General features: G+C 31.9%; 2 protein-coding genes across 2 annotated transcripts in view; one reads left to right on the forward strand and one right to left on the reverse strand.

The window, feature by feature from the left end:
• Positions 1-16,776, reverse strand: part of LOC134725613 (85/88 kDa calcium-independent phospholipase A2-like) — a 32,268-nt gene extending 15,492 nt beyond the window's left edge. Inside the window, exons 1-14 of the mRNA XM_063589565.1 lie at positions 16,641-16,776; positions 13,527-13,687; positions 12,710-12,811; positions 11,933-12,148; positions 9,912-10,089; positions 8,919-9,109; positions 8,347-8,443; positions 7,778-7,960; positions 6,537-6,652; positions 2,893-3,041; positions 2,510-2,589; positions 1,317-1,470; positions 735-885; positions 186-319 (exon numbers count right to left, since the gene is read on the reverse strand). Of these exons, the coding sequence (XP_063445635.1) occupies positions 186-319; positions 735-885; positions 1,317-1,470; positions 2,510-2,589; positions 2,893-3,041; positions 6,537-6,652; positions 7,778-7,960; positions 8,347-8,443; positions 8,919-9,109; positions 9,912-10,089; positions 11,933-12,148; positions 12,710-12,811; positions 13,527-13,630 (1,855 nt within the window). The 5' untranslated portion in view covers positions 13,631-13,687; positions 16,641-16,776. The remainder of the gene's footprint in view (positions 1-185; positions 320-734; positions 886-1,316; positions 1,471-2,509; positions 2,590-2,892; positions 3,042-6,536; positions 6,653-7,777; positions 7,961-8,346; positions 8,444-8,918; positions 9,110-9,911; positions 10,090-11,932; positions 12,149-12,709; positions 12,812-13,526; positions 13,688-16,640) is intronic.
• A 152-nt stretch (positions 16,777-16,928) lies between these two features.
• On the forward strand, positions 16,929-26,197 carry LOC134725612 (IQ domain-containing protein K-like). Its single transcript, XM_063589563.1, has 7 exons — positions 16,929-17,123; positions 20,349-20,603; positions 21,196-21,293; positions 21,979-22,031; positions 22,831-22,908; positions 24,612-24,696; positions 25,925-26,197. The coding sequence occupies exons 1-7, from the start codon at positions 17,069-17,071 to the stop codon at positions 26,132-26,134; spliced, it is 834 nt and encodes a 277-aa protein (XP_063445633.1). The 5' UTR covers positions 16,929-17,068; the 3' UTR covers positions 26,135-26,197.
• The last annotated feature ends 676 nt before the right edge of the window (positions 26,198-26,873 follow it).

Genomic DNA, 26,873 nt, shown 5'->3' on the forward strand with positions numbered 1-26,873 from the left:
GTACTCCTTTAGGGTGTGTGTCATATTCATATGTCTGAAGCGTAGGATGGTATGATCTATGTATGTTAGTATTGGTACTTACCATGAGGGGGTGGTGGTCTCAGTACTCCTTTAGGATGTGTGTCATCTTCATATGTCTGAAGTGTAGGATGGTATGATCTGTGTATGTTAGTATTGGTACTTACCATGAGGGGGAGGTGGTCTCAGTACTCCTTTAGGGTGTGTGTCATCTTCATATGTTTGAAGCGTAGGATGGTATGATCTGAAGAAATGAAACTGTGAAGGATGTCTGTCTGCTAAAACTCCAGTCACTAGCACCCTGTAAGAATATAATGAGTGGAAAATGTTTTTGATTACAAAACTTTCATTGTATACAAGAAAGCAAACTTTAGCCTTTCTTTTCTTCCTGTTCTAGCATATCAAACCTGCTTTTTACCTTATTTAAATTTAAACATGTATTTCCTGTAACTGACCATGATTTGAATAAAGTGATAATTTTCATGTGAGTACTCAGACCTGTCCAATGCCAGAAATATATGGGAAAGGCTGCTTAAAAGGTTTTATCCATATATTTATTCTGATAAAAAAAACACATGCATCTTCTGTTCAAACAAAAAGAAAGATGCTGATCCATTTGAAAAGAAAATGCATTATGCTTGGGAAAAAGAAAAAACATAGTTATAGAACTCCTACAGAATTCATGAGATAACATGGCTTAGCCTAAATAAATTTACTTTGGTCCTGCAATATCTGTCATGACTTTGGTTTCTCCCAGTTCTTGCTTCAACATTTCCTCAAAGGCTTCAGCAGGATACGGTCTGGAACCTTTAAATACTTCATCCTTTAGTCTGACATATAATCCTTTCATGTAAGGCAGTGGTTTACCTGAATATAAATTAAGCATATGTATTTCTAAGAGTTTGAAAAATAAAAAATAAAATACTTTTAAGTGCTGCTTTTACTTTGTATAAAGAGGTCTTTTGAATTTCCACAATTTTATAAGTAGCATGTGCTTGATGTCACAGCTTAACATCATTATTCTAAACTGACACAATAGGTCCAGAAACATGACCATGACTTATGTGAATATGGAAATATGGCAAACACAAGTCCTCAATAATAAATAAATAAGAGTAAAACAAAAAATCCTTTTAAACAGTTGAAGAATAAACATCAAGCTGTCATTTCACCTATTACTACTGATTTCATAAAAGAAATAAGAAAAGCAATCTTAGTTGCCACTAATTCTGTCTTTAGAGGGAAAATATTTTAGAAATACATATGATATTGGTTGAAATATAAATTACTACACAAACCAGTTGCTATTCCTAAAGCCAGTAAAGCACCAGTACTTGTTCCTGATATCCAATCAAAACACTCCTTTATAGGAATCCCAGCAGCATCCTCAATAGCTATTAATAGCTGTATTAATATTATACCCCTTATTCCTCCTCCATCTAGACACAATACCTACAAATGGAAGCAATTTATTTAAAATGGAGAAGTAGGTGTATTGTGTACTTTTTCATGACATAATCAAAATCCTTACATGAAACAATACAAAACAAAGAAACAGTGCTTCTATTGCTGCTCTTAGGTGTAATAAACCTACCATGTCATGCATGTGTTCATCAAACTACTTGTAATGTTTAAAACCTACCATGTGTTTCTCTAAACTGCTTATGGTGTCTTAAACCTACCCTGTGTTTATCTAAACTGCTTATGGTTTCTTAAACCTACCCTGTGTTTATCAAACTACTTGTAATGTTTAAAACCTACCATGGGTTTCTCTAAACTGCTTATGGTGTCTTAAACCTACCCTGTGTATTTCTTAACTTCTTGTGATGTCTTAAACCTATCATGTGTTTATCTAAACTGCTTATGGTGTTTTAAACCTACCAAGTGTTTATCTAAACTACTCTAGGTGTTTTAAACCTACCATGTGTTTATCTAAACTTCTTGCGGTGTCTTTCACTAATCCTGTGTGTATCTAAACTACTAATGGTGTCTTAAAACCTACCCTGTGTTCATCTTAACTACTTGTGGTGTCTCATCTTGTTGTGACTTACCCTGTGTTTACTCAACTTTTTGTGGTGACTTAAACCTACCCTGTGTTATCTAAACTACTTGCGGTGACTTTACCCTACACTATGTTTATCTTAACTACATGTGACTTAAACCTACAATATGTTTATCTGAACTACTTGTGGTATCTTTAACCTACCCTGTGTTTATTTAAACTACATGTACTTGTTGTGTCTTAAAACCACCCTGTGTTTATCTTTATCACTTGTGGCGACTTAAACCTATCCTATGTTTATCTAAAATACTTGCGGTGTCTTAAACCTACCCTGTGTTTAACTAAACTACTTGTGGTGACTTAATCCTACTTTGTCTTATCTTAACTACTTGTAGTGTCTTAAAACATCCCTGTCTTAATCTTAACTACTTGTGGTGTTCTAAATCTACCCTATGTTTATCTAAACTACTTGTAGTGTCTTAAACCTACCCTGTGTTTATCTAAACTACTTGTGGTGTCATCATCTTGGTCAGGATCTCTAAATGACGACATCATTTCATCTACAATAGCTACGAAAAAAATTATGAAAACATTTACAGGTGACAATATAAATTTCTTTCTACTACAATTCATTTCCTTTGTTTAAAAATGTTACTACATGTATTAGATATCTATGAAACTTAATTTGTATTGCAATATTTCTAATAAATGTCCTAAGAGGTGAAAAATCATAAATATTTCCTAAATATTTGTTAAAAATGTACCTTATTAAATAGACAATTTTAGAGAAAATATTATGTTAGATATACACAACATTCAGGTAGAGAATAGCATTATGCCCTTGGTTTTGCTCAGATGAGTCGTGTATTTACCTTCCCTATCTATAGTCAACACAGTTTTCATTGCATCATCAACAGTGCCATCATAGTTGCCTTCCATTACACAACCTTTACAACAGCCTTTAGTTGTGTGTCCACATCGTTTGGCACCACATATGTGTAACATGTATAGTATTATGTCTCTGAAATAAAGTATATAGTTATCACTGGCACCACATATATATATGTGTAACATATATAGTATTATGTCTCTGAAATAAAGTATATAGTTATCACTGGCACCACATATATATATGTGTAACATATATAGTATTATGTCTCTGAAATAAAGTATATAGTTATCACTGGCACCACATATTTATATGTGTAACATGTATAGTATTCTGTTTCTGAAATAAAGTATATAGTTATCACTGGCACCACATATATATATGTGTAACATATATAGTATTATGTATCTGAAATAAAGTATATAGTTATCACTGGCACCACATATTTATATGTGTAACATGTATAGTATTCTGTTTCTGAAATAAAGTATATAGTTATCACTGGCACCACATATTTATATATGTGTATCATGTATAGTATTATGTCTCTGAAATAAAGTATACAGTTATCATCTCAAGAAAGTTTATCAAAAACATTTAAATATATTGTGTATTAGCAAGTATTTATTGTGTACTAAAGGATGCTGTTACGAAGTATTATCGGTCGTCCCTCTGTCTATATCACTCTGTTCAGCTCTTAATATTATTCCGTATCATGTCTTTGTGACGTCCAATGCGTTGACCCGACCTTAATAACTTTGACCCGGACTTATCAGCGACGTCATAATGTTTGAACCGACGTTAATAACTTTGACCCGAACTTATCAAGTCATCTTTTGAGTGCTGGCGAAACAAAGAAAACACTTCCGAAACACGCAAATATAGCCCGATAAAACGATTATCCGATTATCTGCATATTGATATTGTAAAATATCAGCTGCTTGGCATTATATGAAGGCTTTTTGATCTCGTTTGCTACGCTCACTCGACAAAAAGCTTCATATCATGTCTCGCAGCTGATATTTTATGATATCAACATGCAGATAACCTGATAATCGGTACTTATCCATTACTATATATACCCATGGGAATCCTTTTAATCGTTCAATTCATTTTCACAACAAGAAAATATTTTGTTATGTTTAAATATAATTTAGGGACGGGAATTTTAACAACTTGCAACACATTTGAACATTCACATATTGCGGGGGGTTGGTGGGAGTAGATGACCCCTGGGAACTATGAAATATGACAAACCAGAAAAAAACATAGTTATAGTTCAGAGGTTCAGTGAAAAAACTATGTGAATTAAGTTTTTTATCCTTCATTGAACTTTTGATGTCGTCCCTTAGATCCCCTGAATATCATTTAATTCATATATATATATGCCAAAAAAGAAAATATATGGTTAAAGGTTGGGTCTTTACTTAATGACCCTTCTAAATGCTAGATAAATCATTTTTACTGTAAAAGAAAGTCTTCAAGAAAACAGATTTTCTAAGGGTGTCACATAAATTATATTTCCAAATGAACCCTGCCAGATACCCTTGTTCACATTGCAATCAATACATATGCCAATGATAGATGATGTTTTGCTTATAGTAAATTTTGTATATGAAAAATTGACATATTAACTAAGAAAACTTAACATTGACCAATGAACTGTGAGGTCAAATCAACGTTCACAAGTACAATTAACAAATTTTACATTAGCCCAATATATTTGACTTACTGCTAGTATCTGAGAAAATGACCTAATGTTGCATAGCGATTGCATATTGACATTGTAAACAATCAGGCCTAGTACATGTTGCATAGTGATTGCAAAATGACATTGTGTATATATATTCTTTTTTGAAACATTGCGTTTTAAGATGATGTGATGAAAATAGTTCACGTGTTTTATTTTACTAGGGTTCAACTTATCATTACTTTTATCAAGCTGTAACATTGTTGTACAATATCGTTATGTTTGAAAATTGAATGTATGTCACTTTTAGTTTTGTTTTGTTTATGCATTCCTATGGAAATTCCGATCCGTAGTTGTTAATATAAGGGCTGTCATTCAAACGTTTTAACATTTAGGGTTAGATATGCTACAAACACTCATAGGAATAAGATATTTGGTATCATCCAAAATAAATGGTATGGTCCAAAACTTAGTATATAAGCTGATGCCCTGTCAGAAAAAGGGCTGATTGTATTGTCAAGAAGTCTAAAAGAAGCCAAAAGGTAATTATTTACACTTTATAAAAGATTGAATTGATTCTGAATAAGAATCTATTTGCGTACCTGAATAAGATTGCAGGAGGATATTTAGTGGAACATACACACCTGGTAATAGGTGCATAGGCGACTGTGCGGTTAAAGTGTACAGGTAAACAAGTGCACAAAAAGTTAATAAACCAGAGAGTGCACTTCAAAGGCAGAACAAGAAGAAAGTGCACAGAAATAGCAGCAAATAGGTAGAATACAGCAAAGTTTTGGATAGTGGACAGGTTAGCACTGAGTGTGCTAATTGATTTACCGGTATATAGGAAAACTGGCTTTGGTTCAAAATTGAATTAAACACTTGAAATCCTGATTTATTCAGGTACAGATCCATTAATTGCCCATTACACCTTACCGTATTCTACTCCTGAAATAAAAAGTTTTATACAAATTGTTTATGACAATGCCACTGGATTAGCTTCACATTCTCGAACTACTTTGAAGACAAGACAATAAAACAACTCATTAATTTAAAATCTCAATCAACATTGTCCAAAAATATGGTAGGATTTACAGTATGTTTTCATTATGAAGAGTTTCTTTGGTTAAGTACTAAGTATATGTTTTGATATTGTTTTATCTTATTCCATACAGATCATATCAAACAACTGGAAGGTGAACCTGATCTTGAATACAGTCAGCTTGAACTGAATTTTAATGTGCGTATTGTTATGCGTTTACTTTTCTACATTGGTTAGAGGTATAGAGGGAGGGTTGAGATCTCACAAACATGTTTAACCCCACCACATTTTTGCGCCTGTCCCAAGTCAGGAGCCTCTGGCCTTTGTTAGTCTTGTATTATTTTAATTTTAGTTTCTTGTGTACAATTTGGAAATTAGTATGGCGTTCATTATCACTGAACAAGTATATATTTGTTTAGGGGCCAGCTGAAGGACGCCTCCGGGTGCGGGAATTTCTCGCTACATTGAAGACCTGTTGGTGACCTTCTGCTGTTGTTTTTTTATTTGGTCGAGTTGTTGTCTCTTTGACAAATTCCCCATTTCCATTCTCAATTTTATAGCTTAATCTTTTAACTTATTCTTTGTCCATAGCCCATGTGTACTAAATAATACTTTACAAGTATCAATTCCATCCATATTTGTAATTTCCAAGAATCAATAAGATTTTTTAAATCACTTGTTTTCAGTATAAAAAAAAAGATACTTTAATTAAAAAGGAGAAATACACATTAATCATTCATATGCATTTTTGAATCATTGACCAACCATTTGTCTGCTTGATGTCAATAAGATAAACATTTTAAAAACCTGGACTATTCCCACTCATACCAAATCTTCATATATCTATATAAGGGAATGCACAAGATTATTTTTTGCTGTATTACTGATAGCTTACTTATTCTTTTCTTTTGAAGTAGAAGCTAAATGTCTTGGTGTATGGCCTTCCTTGTTTTTCATGTTGACATCAGCTCCAAACACTATAAACAGCCGAACAAATTCTACATCATCATTCTGCAAGAACAAAAATATATAATAAATTATCTATCGATAATATTGATTAAAGAATCACTACATCTAAATGGTTGAATGCAAATATGACCATTAAATTCAGTCATAGTATTTAAGCAGTTAACACCAAATAGTTCACATCTAAATGAACTTTTATAGATACTGATGTATGTGCTAATTCAAGACACCATCCGGGGATCCCCATTCAAATTAATCCCATAAAAATATTTTTTAAGAAAACATCTTCTTACAGATTAAAAAGAGTAGGCCTTTTTTAAGCATTGTTTTGTGTATCAGTCATATATGAGTAAACCCAAATAAATAAAATCAGATGTAGTATGCTTACAAATGAGGGAAAAAAAACATACTGACCAATGAACAAAAATGTGAACCGTTGCAGATCACTGTTTAGCAAAACCCATACCATATAATAATAAATAGAAGGTGTTAAAGATTCAAGTATTAAAAATATGAAGTAAATCAAAACTTGACAAAAGATAAAACTAACAGCCTGATATATAATACAACAATGCATAAAAAGAAAATTTGACAGACAGCACATAGGACAACCAATGGATTACAGGATAAGCATGGCTTGAACAGACATTAAAGAATGTTTAACATATTTATGAGGGTTCAACCCTTGCTCTGAACATTCACCAATATCTGGAAATAAGAACAAACACTAAAAATTAATTGGAAAGGGCCTGACTTGTCAAATGACAAAATAAATAATAACAAAAAGCCACAACATGCTAATCTATGAGTACTCACGAGTAATGAATGCTAGTTAAAAAATGAATTACAATAAAGTTTAAACTATGTTCTCACCTTGTTTCATTTCCTCAACTTCTATATGTATGAGCATCACACAATCAACCTGTTTTCATGTAAATATGAATTACTATATCCAGCTTGTGAATCAGGTCCACTCACTATTCACTTTATAATACCTGACCATTTGTATACATATTCATAAACCAAGGATTTGAATCAGTTCAAAACTCCAGATAATTTTATGATTCATTACCTGAATAGTTACATATAGTATTGTAATCCCATACACATCTCCAGCTCTCATACCAGCTCTTTTCGTCACTATTTCTATGATGTACAAAAATTTGTTACCTGAATAGCTATGTGTAATGGTGTATTCCCATACACATCTCCGGCTCTTGTGTCAGCTCCATGGACCAATAGTTCCATTATACAATCTCTCCTATCTTTTTTCAACATTACATGTAAAGGAGTATGTCCTGTGTCACTAATTACGTTCACATCACATCCTAGTTTAAGCAACTTTTCTGCAACCTACAAATTATATATTTCCTCAAGATTCAGATTCAGGCATGTTTTTAGATTATCTATGGTTTTGAAAAGTATGAGACCACTTCCCAACGTTTGAGCAGACTTACTTCCTGTAAATTACAATTTACCACTCATATCCACTCATTAGGAGTGACAAGACACTTGATGCATATTATGTTATACAAAGTTTTTGATTGTATATATAAAATACATTGAATGCCATCAAAAGACATCTAGTTAGCCACAAGTTTTGGAATATGTTTTCAATTTTGGACCATTTCAGGGCCTAACTCTGGAACATTGAACTGTAAAAAGGGTTCAAATCTATGTTCAATTATAATGTACCAATTGAATGAATTAAAGTAAACATATATATATATATAACTTACCTCTCTTTTTCTCACCCAATGAGCAGGTGTCCCTCCATATTTATGATCTTTAGCAAATAATTGGTCCACATGCTTCTCACATATAAGCTCTAAATTTCTATACACAGAAAAAATGTACAATATTCTTTTAAGTTTAACTTTTCATATACAACAAAATGTGCATGGTTTTCACAATTTGATTAAAATACAGTTTCTATGTCCAAGATTACTCGGTTCTTTTTTCCGAATACTTTTGACATACATAAAAAGAAGATGTATTATGATTACAAATGAGACAACTCTCCACAAGAGACCAAGTGATACAGAAAATAAAACAACTATAGGTCTTCTTCAGCAAATGGGTACAAAGGTGTGTAATAATTGGTTGCGTTTAAAGTCTCATCTTACACAATGTGTAAACTATTTGAAAGTAAAAATATTGAGATTATGCTATCACAAATTTGCAGGAAAAGTAATATATATGTACATTGTACAAAAAGTACTGTTATATTTCAAGCAAGATTAAAACAAACTATAAAAATATTGACATCAATTTCTTTAAAAGAGAAAAGACCATATTCAAATTTTACTACCTAATGTTATTTGTTTTCATAGCTACATGTATAGGCAACATGTCACATGCTGATATATCTGGTCTAACCCCTGCTTTAAGAAGTTCTTCCACAGCATCAGGCAAGCCCTTTTCACATGCCAAGTATAGTGCTGTTTGTCCTTTGTTATTGTAGAAGTCTTTAACACCATCTTTATCAAACTGGGAAAGGATCTATAACAAAAATCAAATAACAATATAGTATAAAATGATTTAAAAATATTTATAGATTATTGTTGGTCATCTCAACGAAATTCATTTCTCACTCGAGCTAGTACTGTGAAAGTGAGAAAAGTAAACTAGTTTAGATAACCAATGATAATCTGTTTATAGCTGTTTTACCTATGACGACGTTGTTAATTTCATTGACAGCAGCACATGTGCCCTTAGTTTCTAACGATACTTTTTCATATCACTCTACTGTGCTGAGAGAGAAAAGGAAAATTTGGTAAAATAGCGATAATGATAATTACCAATTATATTTCTCATGTAAAATCTTTTTGGATGACAATTGTGTCCTGTATTATTTCTATGCATGTGTGATTCAATAGTCCAGATATTGTGGAATATACTGTTAACTCAGTAATTATTGCGATGTTTTTATTATCAGAAAAATGTGACAGTGCAAAAATTTTAACTCCCATTTTGATTTTTTTTATATGAATTAAACAGGTATTTTTCAATATTGCAAAAATCAAAATTGCTTTTTAGTCTATAATGACAAAATCGCAGTAATAAATGCATGCAATAATTTCTGAATTTACAGTAATGTGCTATCAAATTTTAATCTCTTAATTGGCTTTACAACAAATTAAAAGGCAAAAATAGTAATAATTTATTGAAGCACATATTTCCAACAAATCGAGCACTGAAACTTGTGGTTCACTTATACCAACAAATAATTTCAAAAGCAGTAACCCACAAATAAAGAATCCACAGTTATATTAGTGTTTTAACTCCTCCCATTTAAACTTACAGGTATACACTTAGGTTCAAATCTAACGGCATAGTGATATGCACTGTCACCACTGTTATCCTGTCTGTGTAGAGATGCCCCTGATTGTAATAACTGTTCTATACACTGGAACTGTTTACCCATTACTGCTGTCATCAAAGGTGTGGCCTCAGAAGTTGATGTCTTATCATTTATTTTTCTGAAATTTTAAGTAACAAATTTAATTTTCCACAAATTAATATAATTTTTGCAATAATTGTATATTGATTTAAGCATGAAGTGTGTTTACAACCTTGTTTGACATAAAAAAAAAAAACTAGAGGCTCTAAAGAGCCTGTGTCACTCACCTTGGTCTATGTAAATATTAAACAAAGGAAGCAGATGGATTCATGACAGAATTGTGTTTTGGTGATGGTGATATGTTTGTACATCTTACTTTACTGAACATTCTTGCTGCTTACAATTATCACTATCTATAATGAACTTGGTCCAGTAGTTTCTGTGGAAAATGTTACCAGTAGTAAAAATTTACAAATTTTATGAAAATTGTTTAAAATTGACTACAAAGGACAATAACTCCTTAGGGGGTCCATTGACCATTTTGGTCATGTTGACTTATATGTAAATCTTACTCTGCTGAACATTATTGCTGTTTACAGTTTATCTCTATCTATAATAATATTCAAGATAATAACCAAAAACAGCAAAATTTCCTTAAAATTACCAATTCAGGAACAGCAACCCAACAGGTTCTCTGATTCATCTGAAAATTTCAAGGCAAATAGATCTTGACCTGATAAACATTTTTACCCCGTCAGATTTGCTCTAAATGCTTTGGTTTTTGAGTTATAAGCCAAAAGCTGCATTTCACCCCTTTGTTCTATTTTAGCCATGGCGGCCATATTGGTTAGTTTGGCGGGTCACGCCACACTTTTTTTAAACAAGATACCCCAATGATGATTGTGGCCAAGTTTGGTTTAATTTGGCCCAGTAGTTTCAGAGGAGAAGATTTTTGTAAAAGTTAACAACGACGGACGACGACGACGAACGACGGATGACGGACGCCAAGAGATGAGAAAAGCTCACTTGGCCCTTTGGGCCAGGTGAGCTAAAAATGAGTGTTGCAAAATCTTGCGATTTTTGCACAAAATCAGTGAATCCATTTATGTGCAAATTCTTAACTGTAAGTGTTTTTCAGATATTATGAATATAATATTAAATTTGACTGTTTACATAGCTTAATTAATTCTCAATATATGATCAAAATACTATAAATGCTGTGAGCCAAACAATTCAAAGGGTATTGTCAATGCTAATACATCAGTATTCAAAATAATATTTGGATATACAATGTATTAACCACATTTATTTATACCTTATAATATTATTAATTCGTATATTTTTACAAATATGATTCGTTTAGAGATAGTCACATGTTAAACTATATTTTCGAAGGTAGAGAGAAAAAGGCGGATAGCAAAAAGCATATTGACCGGAAAAAAGCATATCGCACGGTTATTTATAGAATATCTAAAAACCGATATACTTTGTGACGTCATGTAATGAATTTCAAGATATTGTTTAACGTTTTATAACACATGATATATGTCATCGATTATTTGACAAAAAATCTTTAAATACATAAGATGTAAAAAAAAAAAAGTAAATGAAATAACAATTAATATGTTGTTACTGTCAAGGAGACAATGTAATATCTGTAAAATTCTAATAATCCTAAATGACGATTTTGATACAAATGTGGTAGGAAATTAATAATATAACAAATATAGCCTTTGTATGAGGTCAATACAGGATATATCGACCGAAAGAAGTATATCGACCTCGGACTTCGTCCTCAGTCAATATACTTCTTTCAGGTCAATATATCCTTGTATCGACCTCATACAGAGACTGTATTTGTATAATATCAGGCTGCCTAATAAATTCATAATCTGAAATATATGTATTTACCACATTTATTTATACCTTATTATATCCGGCTGCCTAATGAATTTATATGTATTTACCACATTTATTTATACCTAATTATATCCGGCTGCCTAATGAATTCGTAGAATCCTAGGTATGCTGCTATATGTATAGGTGTCCATGATGAATGTTCTTTAATCACATCAGTTATTTTCTGTAGATTGTCACCTACAAACACGGAGCTGCTCTGAGCAATCAAAACATTCAGCTTAGAGGCAAATAAACCAAACTGGGCAAAAGCTTCACCGTCATTGGTTAACCTAAATATGCTGCCAAAATAAAATGTTATCATAAGCTGAGCTGTAATCCTTATTAAATTTTGATTAACTCAAACTCTTACATTATTAATATTAAGCAAAGGTATGAACCTTGGGTAAATCTTAGGTTACCAGGTAAATTTCAATTTTAATTACTATCTTTTTTTAGATACTTTTTACATTTGTCCAAAATGATCTTTAAGGACATCCATGTAAATGATATTTTGAACAAAATAAATAATATCAAACTGAAATTAACTTTTTCACTTTCGTGGATAAAATCAATATTTATATTTGTAGTTCTGGGATATATGTTTCAAATTACAAGTTTACAATTATTTGTCATTTTCTTTAGTCAATGCAATTTAATTTAGTGAGTCAAAAGGCTGAAGAACTGTTGTAAAATAACACTAAAGGATTAGAATAAGCTTAAAGTGCTCATATAATTAAGTAAAATAGACCAAAAGCCCATCTTGATGAAACACACAGATTCCAGTACAAAGGATGAATAAGTGTCTAATGACTGGGACTGACTTATAACATGTATAATGGGCAGGTAAAAACTATAAATACCTCCATACTGATTTAGGAGTTGTAGTACTGACAACAATACAATCATAGGAGCTATATTTCTTATACAATATCAGGTGGCCTTCTTCAGCACGCTTAGAATAACTGAAACATATTATACAAATTTGGTCCAAGAAATACAAAATAACACATCACTTTAATAATTAAACCTGCTACTTCAACCAACCTGGCTGTTGTTAGTCTTGTATGATTTTTAATTTTAGTTCATCTATATATTTCAGAGTTAAGTATGATGTCCATTATCTCTGAACTAGTACAAATTTTTGTTTAGGGGCCAGCTGAGGCATGCATTCAAGGGGCGGGATTTTCTCATATTCATGATTATTGAAAACCCATTGTTAGTCTTCAGCTGTTTTGTGCTCTTTGGTTGGGTTGTTGTCTCTTTGACACATTCCTCATTTTCATTCTCAATTTTAATTTTACTGTATTTTTCAAATTATAAGTACGTTTTAACACAAGAAGACCTATACTATAACTATAGCAAATACCAAACAAAACATGTATATTTATCTTACAATTTAACACCTTCATGACCTTGTAAGTTGTATGGCTACTGGCTTCACCATACAATAGAGAAAAGTATGTCACAATACAATAAATTAACTTGTTTGATCTTGATGTTTACAAACAACCCCAAAAACCTTAAAAATATATGTACTTACGGTAGTCAAGTACAATCTCAATATTGAAATTAAAGAAATACCACAAATGTCACATGTGCGAAAAAGTCAACAAATCTGTCATTATGCTGTATGTAAAATTCTACTCTATCTGTAATATGAATCAACTAATTGCTTACTCTTTGTAGTTCTCAAGCTTAACACTGTTAACAGTGTACGGATTGATGCTGGCTCCTGCTACTTCAACCAGACCTTTGAATCCATCAACTAGGTTTTTAAACATTTTTATCACACACAGTTTTTATTTTGGTCTTGTGCAGTTTTTAGTTCATGATTCTTTCTGAAAGAAAACAAAAATGCATAATTATAGTACACTTGATTCTGATTATTATATTATGTTTGATTGTTTGTTCAATAAATCATTTTGTTAAATCAATTAATTAAAAAGTTCCAGACACCAACTATAATGCATTGTTCTGGCACGTTTTAACCAAACTTCCCAAAGATACTTTCTATGGGATTATCTCCCTTTATCAACACAACACATGTGTGATACCTTGAGAACTTTGGATCATTTTTGGCCTATTATTGTCAATCACACTTTAAGTAATGCCACTTTTGTTTCATAAACGCCACAATGGAAAAGTGATTTTTGTATGACATCAGAAGTTCATTTATGATTTATGAAGTTCAAGCAGGACAGATTCTCCGATCAGGTGGGAATAGAGATAAAGTGTATACCAACTAGGTCTATTCTGGTGTCTTGCCTGCTTTCCTCCCATGGATTCTCCTCTCACATACACCTTATCGCTATTTATCCGCCATTACTGGATATCACACAGGTTCCCGTAAAATTTTGACGTCATAAAACTATACATCTGATGCCACAATGGAAAAGTGATTGTTGTGTGCGACAAAAGGTTAAGCGGCTGGGTCATCGGCCAAGTATGGTAATAGCGATAAGGTGTATTGTGACATTGCTGGTAATGATTGATCTAGTTTTGAAGCCTTGATACGAGAATTATGGAGCGACAGAGCAGAGTGATATAGGTGTGGAGAAGGACCACTAAGATGTGTTCTGACTTGCTGTTGCTTTTTTTTTAAATATACGCCAACTAATCAGAAATCAGAGGTGTGCTTTTCGTTACATTTGTTGTTTTTATAGTGATATTTAAATGAAAACACAATATTGACTGCTATACCCTTATTTTTGACATTTTTACTCTTTGAGTATGTTTGTTTTGTTCATATCCTCGTGTATTGTATTTTCGACCTACTAACATATTTTTCCGAAATTCCCTGTTATATGTTTGCAGGGGCGGATGCAGGAATTTTCGAAAGGGGGGGGTGCTAACCCAGGGCAAAGGGGGGGGTGCAAAACATATGTCCCGATACAAATGCATTGATCGGCAAAAATAAAGGGGGGTGCGCACCCCCAGAACACCCCCTCTGGATCGGCCACTGGTTTGAACATAGACATACCTAATATTTTGAGAGTCACTAGTATACTTGTGCATAAAATAATTGTATCGGAAATATATTTCGATCTTCAATTTATTTTTTCATTTGAGTTCATTAGATCGATGCCACCTTTGTTGACAAAAACAAACGTCTTGTGTTTTGACCTATTTAAAAACCAGGTCAAAAGTCGGAAGCGATTTGTCGTACATATATCCGGAATTGGTTTTAAATTTGATACCAAAGTTTATATCAAAGTGTTAGAGGCGATCAAACTTATGACTTAAAGAATTAAATGGTTAAATATACAACTATAAGATATAAAATATTCTTTTGATGTCTTATTTGGACAAGTTGTACACATTTCAGAATGAGGCACTTTGGAAGACTTATATGGTCTTGTATACATTCATGTTTTTGTTAAATACTTTGGTTGATCCATTGTGAAGTGAGGTTGGTGAGTATTGTCTGTAATTTCCACTGACACTGTTTTTTTCTGTAAATAAAATTTAACTGATATTTTATTTTTTAGGTAAAAAGCTGTAAGGAGCATGAGTATTTCCGTATTCAAATTAACTTTAAGTATTACAACTAACCACCTGACAGTCATGTGACTTAATGACCTAATGAAGTTAACTTTGCATGCAAAAAGACCTCTGCCATAAGTTTAGAAAATTCATATATTTTAGACCGATTCTTTTGGAAGGTAAAACTAGTATTAGTGAAAAGGGTACAAAAATGTGATATCAAATAAAAAAACGTAAATACTTAACTTAAGGGGGCTCGCGGGTCTAAATGATTTTTTTTATTTAATATAGGATTTCTCTTTATTTTTCTATAAATGAACTTTATCTTATACTTAATAGAAAACTGAAATAAAAAAATGGGGTCACCGTTCATTTACGCTCACAATCTGCCTTCGAAAGAAGCATACATTTTTGTTGATGTCCTTTTTTTCTGTTGAACTAATAGGAGAAAAAACGCTAATATCGAAATAAAAAAAGAACTAAATTACAGAAATCGCTCAAATTTTACAATTTTTTAGTTTATGTACAGCTTATTTGAAAACAACAATAAAAAATATAGGTCACCGATAAGTTAAAAAAGATATTTCAATTTTAATGCCAAAAAATGGCATTTTTGCACCAAAGGGAGATAATTTTGAGCTTTTTACATGATATCTACATTTTAAAAGTCACCTGGGGTCAACACCAATTGATTTTTTGGAACGATTTTTGTACCAAATGATAAAGTTACAACTATTAAAGGTTACAAATAAAATTTGTATCGAAAAAATAATGTTTATTTTTTTCTGAAAATCTTATACCCGCGAGCCTCCTTAATAACTTTATTTGAAAAATGTTTATCCCACGTGGTATCATTTGCTATTGTTACTAAGTATAGCAGCCCAATACATGTATGACGTCATGCGGGCATGCGCAGCATACGGGAAGTGAAAGTAGAATTAGGTCAAAAAAATCAAACGGTAGAAAACACAATACGAGACGATACATCATTGACAATGTAATGGAATTTGACGCAACTGTAATACAAGTGAGAGGTTTAGCTAGCTACAAAACCAGGTTCAATCCACCATTTTCTACATTAGAAAATGCCTGTACCAAGTCAGGAATATGACAGTTGTTATCCATTCGTTTGACGTGTTTGGATATTTGATTTTGCCTTTTGATTTTGGATTTTCCTTTTTGAATTTTCCTCAGAGTTCAGTATTTTTGTGTTTTTACTTTTTTTTTTGAAAGCAGGATGTTCAACGAGACAAGACATAAGCTTATAATGGCAAAAGGTTTCTAGAAATAGCATTAAAAATAACTTACTATATTCATAAGCTACATGTATCCACTGCGGAAATACACTGGAACGTGCTTAATTTTAACCTTTTATTTTCTGCAAGTAGCATAAAAGGTTATAAAAAGAGGTTAAAACTAGCTTATTATAAACGTTTGAACCACACAGAGTTGAATTTAAAATTAGTTTCTAGCTTTTACCCATTAAGGTGGATAATTCAAGAGAAACCTGAATTCATGTCTAGCAACGAAATCACTGCGCGTCTGCATTGAAAATAAAAATTTGCCCATTTAAAAACTAAAGAAAAACTTATTCCATTCACAAATATTATATTTTAAACATTTTGAGGAACCCTTTGGAACTAAGACAAAGATTTTCTTAATTCTATCATTCATTCTTATGAACTATTTAGTGTCGTTATATCATATATTTTTAGTAGAAAATTAATGTAAACAACATGGCGGTCATCGTGAAAGTCCCAGAAAAAAATTTGTGGTCTGAAATATGCAAAGGTGATACACAAATTAAGTCAAAAGTAAAGAACTAACACAAACAAATGTATTTTTGTAATTTGTCACTAACTGGAAAATTTTGACAGGTTCTTAAACGACTTGATTTACTTCAGTATGGAGTAGATCGAAATGTCAGTTCTCTAAAATTATTTTGCCTGTTCAGCTGTTCACAAGGTATGAAATCGCCACCTGGTCAAAATCTGGACAGTTGAAATAAATTGATAACATGATAAAACCAGCTCGCATTTTGTGATGTCTGTCTTTTAATTTGACATCATACCGGAGGCCAACATGATGGGGCCGTGGGATGTCAGAGCTCGTTCCATATCAAAAAGTGGATATTGCCCACCCAAAATAGATGCGCTGCTTTGTCACTTCTGGAGCCAAAGGAGGGCCTTGGAATTATAATATAGGAATTGGGCATCAATCTTTCCATTTATCTCTTCATACATGTATGTAAGTTTCACCTTCCTGCCAACCTTTATTTTCTCATATTTAGACAGTTTTTACAGTGACCATCGATTTCTGCAATTTGCCTTTCATTTTCAAAGATTATTATGTGACAATGAGAAAACAGTGCAGATGACCATAATGTAACACCTTGTTCATTGACGATTCAAGTTACCTTAATGTCCGAGAGCCTCTGATTGTTATCGTGGTCGGAACTAAATGCTTATTACGGATTTCCTGTAAAGGAGATGAAAAAACGTGGTTGCTTCTAAATGTTAAACCACAAACTCTCTCTCATAATTTTTTTGTTTGTCAATTTGAAAGTGAAAGTCAAAATATAGAAAAATAAAGGTTGGCAGGTAGGTGAATCTTACATAAATGAAGAGATAAATGAAAAATGAAGAGATTGATGCCCGATTTATGTAATTCCAAAGCCTTTAGTCGGCTCCAGATGCGACAAAGCAGTGCATCTATTTTGGGTGGGCAAATATCCACTTTTTGATATGGGACGAGCTCTGACATCCCACGGCCCCATCTTGTCTGACAAAACAGCCGTTGGACGTCAGTTTAATCTCGGACTACATGATGACATGTGTAACTCATTGGTAAAAAAAAACACCTCCATAGTCCATATTGGCTTTATTGCTGTATTACAGTGTTCTCCCCAGGATTTTTGGATAGCACCAGGGTAACATGTGACAAAATGAATTTTACAATATTTTGTGTCACATTGCGTCGCTTATTTTTTTCCTGTTAGTTTTTGTCATTACCTTTTTGCCTTTGTTTTGTTAACTGTGGTACTGTGTTATATAGACTTTGGGTCAGAACATTATTGGTAGAAAAAGTAAATCAATAAAACAGTTTGTATACTTTAATATCTTTGAAAAAGAAAAGAAAGCACAATCAGTCTTTAAACTAAAGTCACTTCTTATATTTTGATCAACCCATTTTGTCCCAATTCTTGTAGTTACACTACACATTCCCCATGTTAGATTTGACCATAACAATGAACTTTGAACAAGATTAATTTTTGATACAGAACCTTCAGTAAATTATAAACTATTTTCCATTCTTTATAACATCAAAAAATTTATTAATTTTCTCATGCATATTATTTATTACTTTAGTTTATTTTTTAGTTATAATACTTTGTTTCAAATGTAAAAGTAATTGTCAAATTTACATTTCTTAATCATGTAGGCTGTTTGTAAGCTTGTTAACCATAAATTTTTGAAAAACCTACCAACTCAATATAAAATGTCTGTATATCAATAAAGGTATATGATTCTCTAAAATAATTTGCAAAACATTTTTGTTGGTATGTTCTAAGAAAGTTTTTATCCTTAATGTAACATTCTTATATGATTTTGCATTCAATTTATACTTTATTTTAATTTTCAATGAGAAATTATATGTGAGGAGCATTTATTTGTAATAAGCAAAATCAGGGGAAGTAACTCCACAATTAATTTCTAACAGGCAAATTATTTTGACTAAAGACTGGCGTAATAGAGTTCATTAACAAATGTCTGCTTGTCCCCTATTACAAGTCTGATATTAAAATTATGATCCCTAAATTAATTAAAACACAAGAGAATCATGTACATCGATTAAATCCAATCATCAACAAGGTTAACCTCAACAGGTAAATCGATCACGTGGTGTTAACAATCTACTTTTCAATACTGGATTAAACTGGTTAAAACTGGTCAATTTTCATGTAAAATTTTAACTCTCACTGAAAGTTGAAGTCATCTTTTTACCGAAAACTTTAGCACCATGGAGAAAAATTATACATCACGGAAAGACTGATACCACCGCGGTAGAAAATTATACATCGCGGGCCCGTGGTCCTTTAAGGGCCTGGGGAGAACACTGTGTATTAGATATCATAGTTATGAATTCGCAGGAATAAAAATTTTTGAACATGAAAATTCAATTGACCACTTTCAAGTTAGTCCATCACAGGAAAAAAAACTTGTCAATTATGCGCGTCTTTGTGACGTAATTTAACAGATTGAGCAGATCGCCTGTATCCCTGCACTATAAATGTTCATCAAGCGTCTTGGTAACTTCTTAGTGGTCTTCATTGCACAGGATAAACTAGAAGTAATATTTGTTCTGTAGGTACTTAATCACAATTTTCTAATGACAGCAGTGCTGAAAGACAATTATGAGAATTCAATTTGCCAAATAATTCTTGCAATATAGCTTTATACATGTAGTTTTCCAACCACTAGCTCAACATTGGAACGGAAGGGACAACGCCCCTAATCGCAAGAATGATGTTCACTAAAAACAAAATTTTTGACAGAAATGCCTCAAACTCAAACGTTGCCTATTTATTTTTAACAAACAAGAACCATTTTTATCATACCTGGACATATAAAGAACACTATAAGATTTACCCTTCAAATTATATCCAAAACGCAGAAGTAATTTGATGTCGTCAAATCTATAGAGAGATGGACTGTGTGGTCAAATACATAGGTTCATTTTTGTTGCATTTCTATTTTTTTCTTTTAATTGGACATAGAATACATTAGCACAAGGAATTGTTAGGTATATTTATTTTAGGATTTCCTCTCAACTAAAAGAGTCACATGTGCATCAAAAATGGTGTACCTCATTCTATCCTAAAAAAAATAACCTATGTGATTAACTTACTAATGTACATGCAATAACTAAATATTTTTGATATTGTAAATTTATATCAATTTTTAATTGGCTGTATTGTTATAACTTAACATAATCTTAACTTATGGAAATATTTAGAATTTGATTCAAGAAGGCCACCATTTCGAGATGATGATGAACAGTCCGTTAGAACAGAATATGTTGATTTTGATCCATCCAAACACAATCCTGTATTCTATGGGAAAATGCATGAAAAAGTTTTGGCTGATGCTGACCCTGTTCTGGACATAGATCCTGCTACTTCTCATCCAGCTTGTGCAGGATTTGCATTTACAGAGAAACCTCCAGCTTCACCTCCCCCTCCTCCTCCAGATGCACCAAATAAGGATAAATGTAAGTACTCATCCATATGGCATGTCTGTGTAAGTTTTCTTTATTTATACATTTGTGCTTTATTAAAAACAAACGAAAATGTCTTATATATTGTTCAGCGGATTGACACAAATAACCAAGAGATCTCTGGAGGTCAACACAAGTTCGAAAAGTTTGAACCAAAGATAAAGATTATGAAGTACAATGTATATGAATATGTCTCTGTCAATTTAGGAGAGAGGATTAGATTTTCTGGTGTAAATATGCTGAGTTGTTTATGTTTATTGTTTGTCCTAAATTGCAGGTTGATGAAAATATCTTTATATATAAAGAAGTAGGTCTTTTTTTAAATTGAAGGAATTTTCATGCTAGGTACATGTAACTGCTACAATCTTAACTTTCTTTCTTTAATGCAAATAGATTATGAAAATAGTAAACTACCACACAAATCACATTTCATATATCACTTAATATTATAGCAAATCGAATCAAACATTACATGAAAAACCTGCTGAAGTTGGAATGCAGTAATGCTGTCTTTAGAATTTAATTAGAAAATTTTGATTTTTTAATATTACTTCTTCTGGAGCTGACATTCTTTTGATGATTACAGGCAGTCCTCGTGAATATTTGGAACATTATATATTTCCATGGTTATTGCCTGCCATCGAAGATATGCTAAGACAAGCCAAAAAAGAAAAATGTCTTGAGGTTTGTATTTTATAGCATTTTAAACATAAAGAAGGGACTTTTGCAAAACGAATGGTAATTAGTGATTTTATTATACATATTTTTTTATGAATCAGTCATTAAAAAAAATAAAAGAGTGTGTGTAAAATATCTATCAGTCTACACACTACTATTCATTCATTTCTGGATACAGTATTAAAACAAAAATCTGTCAACCAGGACCAGAGGAGTTTAGATTTAAAAAGATCAGATTTGTATAATGGTAGTTATAATGATTGTCTTGCTTGTATATTAATATTACATTTGCTGACATTTACAGCAATTGGCCACTCCAAATACATCTACCACGGGTTTATACTTCCTATCAAGATTACTTAATTTTATAGAACCTGTAAACAAGTTATTGAACTTAAATTAACATCATTTTTATTCTGCAGTTGATAGGTTCTGTTATCAGGATTCAGTTTTTAATTTGCTGCTGTGGTTTTTTTTTGTAATATACTTTAAAATTAGATTTTATAGCTATGAACTAGAATACAATATGAATATTCCACTGTTTGATGTATGACCTTTACCATATAGAAATTTAACATATTATGATTCTGTAGTAATCAGATACACACTAAAAGACTACTTTGTGTGTCATTTTTGTTAGTAGAAAAAATAAAACTGTTGTTTACTATAATATTTCAATGCTTTTTTTCAGAGAAAAAGAACAAAATTCAATGCATTAGATTATCTCACAGAAACATTGTATAAGTAGGTATTCTTTAGTAGATACATAGATATGTTCACACACGCACACACACAACTCCATAATGTTACATTGCATTTAATAAACTTGTTGTGAAATTTCTCCCTTGATTGGAGAAATTTGTGCAAATCATTTTTTTGTCAAATTTTATTTAGTTTAACATTAATGCAGTTGTAAGATACCAAGTGACCTTTATGCAGTCATAAACATTACTGGTTAGCAATGATGCAAGTTAACTTTTAAAAATGTACTCTGTAACTGCTTAAATGATTTAATTTGGGTTTAAACCAATCGTTGGAATAGTGAAAAATCACATGTTAACTGAGTTTTCTGAATACCAAGTTATTAAAATGAAGAAGTGCCTACTGTTAACAGTTTCTGTGGAAATTAATATAAACCATTCAACCAATGCTTTCAAGATTTGAATATGTGGATTAAAATGAAAAAAATTGAAGTCAGGTAGATTTTGATGATTTTTTATTTACATATATATATGTTTCAAGAGTTATTGCCCTTGATATATTGGAAACGAGCATTTTATGATGTTTCTTTTAAAAAACTAACCCTTGTACCAATGGTTACCAAATTATATTGTATAACTGAGGACAAAGTAGTGGTTAAGTTTGATAGTGATATTTGATTTTTTTTGTCAGGAGATATGGTCCTTAAAGATTGGAAAATTAGACAAAGAATGTGGCAGTTCAAAAACGCCAGAAAGCACCTTTTAAAATACCCAAAATTAAGTTGGGTGTAAATTTTTATATCTCTTTTCGTGTAATTTAGTTTGTTTATTTTATTTTGTAGAAGAAATCCTTTACACAAAGACAGAGAAAATGTAACATTAGAAGAAATACCATTTGTCAAAGAATGGCTAAAGGATCAGTAAGTTCTTAGTTTTTTGTGGAGCCTGCAACTTTTGTTGCAGAAAGCTCGACATAGGGATAGTGATCCGGCGGCGGTGGTGTTAGCTCACTTCTTAAAAGCTTTATATTTTAGAAGGTGAAAGACCTGGGTGCTTCATACTTTGTATATAGATGCCTCATGTTACGAAGTTTCCGTCAGTCACATGTCCAATGTCCTTGACCTCATTTTCATGGTTCAGTGACCACTTGAAAAAAAAGTTCATATTTTTTGTATAGTTGAATTCTCTCTTATTATAAGTAATAGGATACTTATATTTGGTATGTGCGTACCTTGCAAGGTCCTCATGCCCGTCAGACAGTTTTCACTTGACCTCAACCTCATTTCATGGATCAGTGAACAAGGTTAAGTTTTGGTGGTCAGGTCCATATTTTAGATACTATAAGCAGTAGGGCTAGTATATTCTGTGTATGAAAGGACTGTAAGGTGTACATGTCCAACTGGCAGGTGTCATCTGACCTTGACCTCATTTTCATGGTTCTGTGGTTATAGTTAAGTTTTTGTGTTTTGGTCTGTTTTTCTTATACTTTATGCAATAGGTCTACTGTATTTGTTGTATGGAATGATTGTAAGGTGTACATGTCTAGCGGGCAGGTGTTATCTGACCTTGACCTCATTTTCATGGTTCAGTGGTCAAAGTTAAGTCTTTGAGTTTTGGTCTCTTTATATCTAATACTATAAGCCATAGGTCAACTATATTTGGTCTTTAGAAATATTTTATGATCTATATGTCAGTGGCGCCGGTTTGATTTGACCTTGACCTCATTTTCACGGTTCATTGAACAGTGTTTAGTTTTTGTGTTTTGGTCTATTTTTCTCAAACTATAAGTAATAGGTCAACTATAATTGTTGTATGGAAGCATTGTTAGCTGTATATGTCTGCTTGGTATGGTTCATCTGACCTTGACCTCATTCTCATGGTTCATTGGTCTTTATTTAGTTATCTTGGTAAATGTTAAGTTTATGAGACAGTTGTAATAAAGGTTTTTACTTAGGATTATCAACATAATATCAATGATTAGTAAAGAAGGCGAAACATCTCAGTGTGTGCACTTTTGTATACATTTTGTACAATTGCCATGCTTAGTAGTGAGAATTAGAGAATAATTGTAATCAAAAACTACAAAATGTACTTAAAATAACAAATAGAATTTCAATGAACATTGATACTTAAGAGTATAATATACCATTTCAAATCACATCCCAATGTCAATGATATTATCTGGTGGCCATATTTTAATTTTTGGCTTCCATTTTCTTAATATCTACATTCAACCCTTTTTGAAAATATATTATTTGTTTCTGTGCCTTAAACAAAAGCTTGTACAAAAATTTGTCTTAGTTATTAGATAGAAAGGATTACTTTTTCTAATAAGCCTTGTTTATATAGTAATTTAGTAAAAATGGTACATGTATCAGGACAGTGACCCACTAAATATGAATATCTTTTGATAAAAAAATGTGAATTTAAAGCAAAGTTAATTTTTTGGAAAAGAACCAAGTAATCATATCTTTTCGTTATTTATGGTAGGTGATTCATTGATAAGGTGTGGGTAATTATTTTATAGATTTTTTTTGGTTTAAATTTTTTTATGTGCTGGTCCTCAATAAGAAACATTCAGTCACACTGTCAGATATGAAATGTAAAATGTTTGTATTTTCAGTCCTAGACCACCATTACCATTGTCCCTGATCTGGACAGAGGACGAGGCAACACAAATAATACAGAATTACTGGAGAGGTTTCCTGGTATGTTGTTTTGTATATTAAAATAGAATACAAGTTACATGTGATAGTAAGAAAGAAAGCGTCAGCCATCTTGTTTGTTTTGTTGGTTACTCAGATTTACATGTGTATATTCTATTATTTTTTATTTCAAATTGTTTGTATATAGAATCTCCCTGACTATCTGTCTGTCTGTCCATATGTCTTGTAATAATAATACTATCATTTTTGATTGAATATGATGAAGCTTTACACAGCTGTGGAATGTGTATACATACTATTATAAGACTGGCACACTATGTTGAAGGGGAGATAATCAACATTTGCAGGCTTTTGTATAATGCTTTTGTGAGTCCTAACACAGTTCTGAAGTCTTAAAAAAACCCAGACATATTAAGATATTTAGTTCCTTTTAATTGAGGTTATATTAGATATTCAAAACAGTAAAAAAAAAAGATTTAAAAAAAACATTATAGCATGCTAAAAACTAGTTAACATTTGGAATGTAGTTCGTTAAAAACTTCCAGTTGTTGTTGAATGTAGCTGTTAAATAATTATTTACTACCGGTAATGCAGTTTACATTTCATCCTTTTTTATTAAGATTGGAATGAAATGATTTTTTTTTTAAATCGGTCAATATTTTAGTACTTTGTTAATCATAGTTATATGATATGAAGAATAAATCCAGATTATATTTTATTCGGTTTTGATTAGATAATTGCAGTTTTCTGCAATTATGTATTGAGAGTGGTGTAATTCATGGAAAATCAAAATATTCAACTTTTTTCCCCTTACCTCATGGTTCAAAGTGTAGTAGTTTTTCCTTTGTCAATACACAATGGCGTAAAATGTGTTTAAGATCTATACTTTCATTGGAAAAATACATTGAACAATATTTGAGTAAGAATATTTTCTCATCTGTCCTACATTTACCAAGAACAGCTGTTATTGTGATTTTATACTTATAACTTGTTCAGTTTGTTTTATTAATGTTTTCGTTAATAAGTTTGAAAGAAAAGATATCATTAAATAGTCCTTTATAATGGATTAAGTTATAACTATTGTGGGGGTCTAGAATTTGTATTTTAGACACAACCATTGTAAGTTGTACTTACACAAAATTGTTTGCTTAATCTAAAGATTACAGAACTATATTGATGCATACAGTGGAGCATCATCTTGTAATATTTATATTTGGAAGCTAGTAAAGGTCATGTCTACAGGTTAATATTTTTATTTTTTTAATTACAGGTACGAAAAGATCCTGAAGTTCAGGAATTACGACAGTGGCAGAGAGAATGGCGGGAGGAAACTGGTGGTATACAGGATAAAGTTAGCCAATTCTGGGATAAGAAAATGCCAGGATGGGATACACCAACACCTAATGCATCTGAAGACCAATTAAATAAAGAAGAAGACAATGCTCCTATAACTGTTAAATCTCCCTCACAACAGACATAAATTATTGTTAGATGTTATAAATGACTGTGATCACTGTATATAATATATTTATTATAAAATTTATCTTGCTCTCTTTTTCTAATCCCTTCAACCAGTAGTTGAAAATACTTAATGTTGTAGTTTGTCATATACATGTATTTTTATTCGTCCTTTGCTTCATTTTCTTTGTTCAAAGGTTGTATCGTAGATTGTTTGTATCAGACACAAATTAAGGCCAAGAAATAAGAACGTCTGCTTGCAATGATACTTGCATGGAACGCTGAATAGATAATGTCACAAAAAAGGTGACGTCGTGTACATACAGAGCAGAAGGGGGAACATCTCATGTGCAATCCAGAACAGCCTGCTTACCCTGGTTAACAATTGAAGAGTCTTTGCTTAACACCTGAATCTATATGTTATACAGATCATGTATATATTCAACAAGACTTATACTAGGTCTGAACATTTATACTGAAGTATAACTGATCCTTCTCTTTTATTTGAGTCAAAACAATGTGATGAAAATTTACCATGTACATGTTGTACAATGGGTGATGTAAAACTGCTGAATATCTTCAAACAGTGGCTGCATAGCAAATGCCAAACTAATTTTATCTCTGCAACTGAGCATACCCAAGCTGCAGACAAAAATAGAATTACTCCTTATTTTCCTGTCAGTATAAACCAAGAAAAGTTAGACAAAATCTCTCCTTGTACATGAGAGCTGTAAAATTTTAAACTATCTACTAACAGGAAG

This window comes from Mytilus trossulus, chromosome 7 (assembly GCF_036588685.1).
Source record: "Mytilus trossulus isolate FHL-02 chromosome 7, PNRI_Mtr1.1.1.hap1, whole genome shotgun sequence".
NCBI classification, from domain to species: Eukaryota; Metazoa; Mollusca; class Bivalvia; order Mytilida; family Mytilidae; genus Mytilus; species Mytilus trossulus.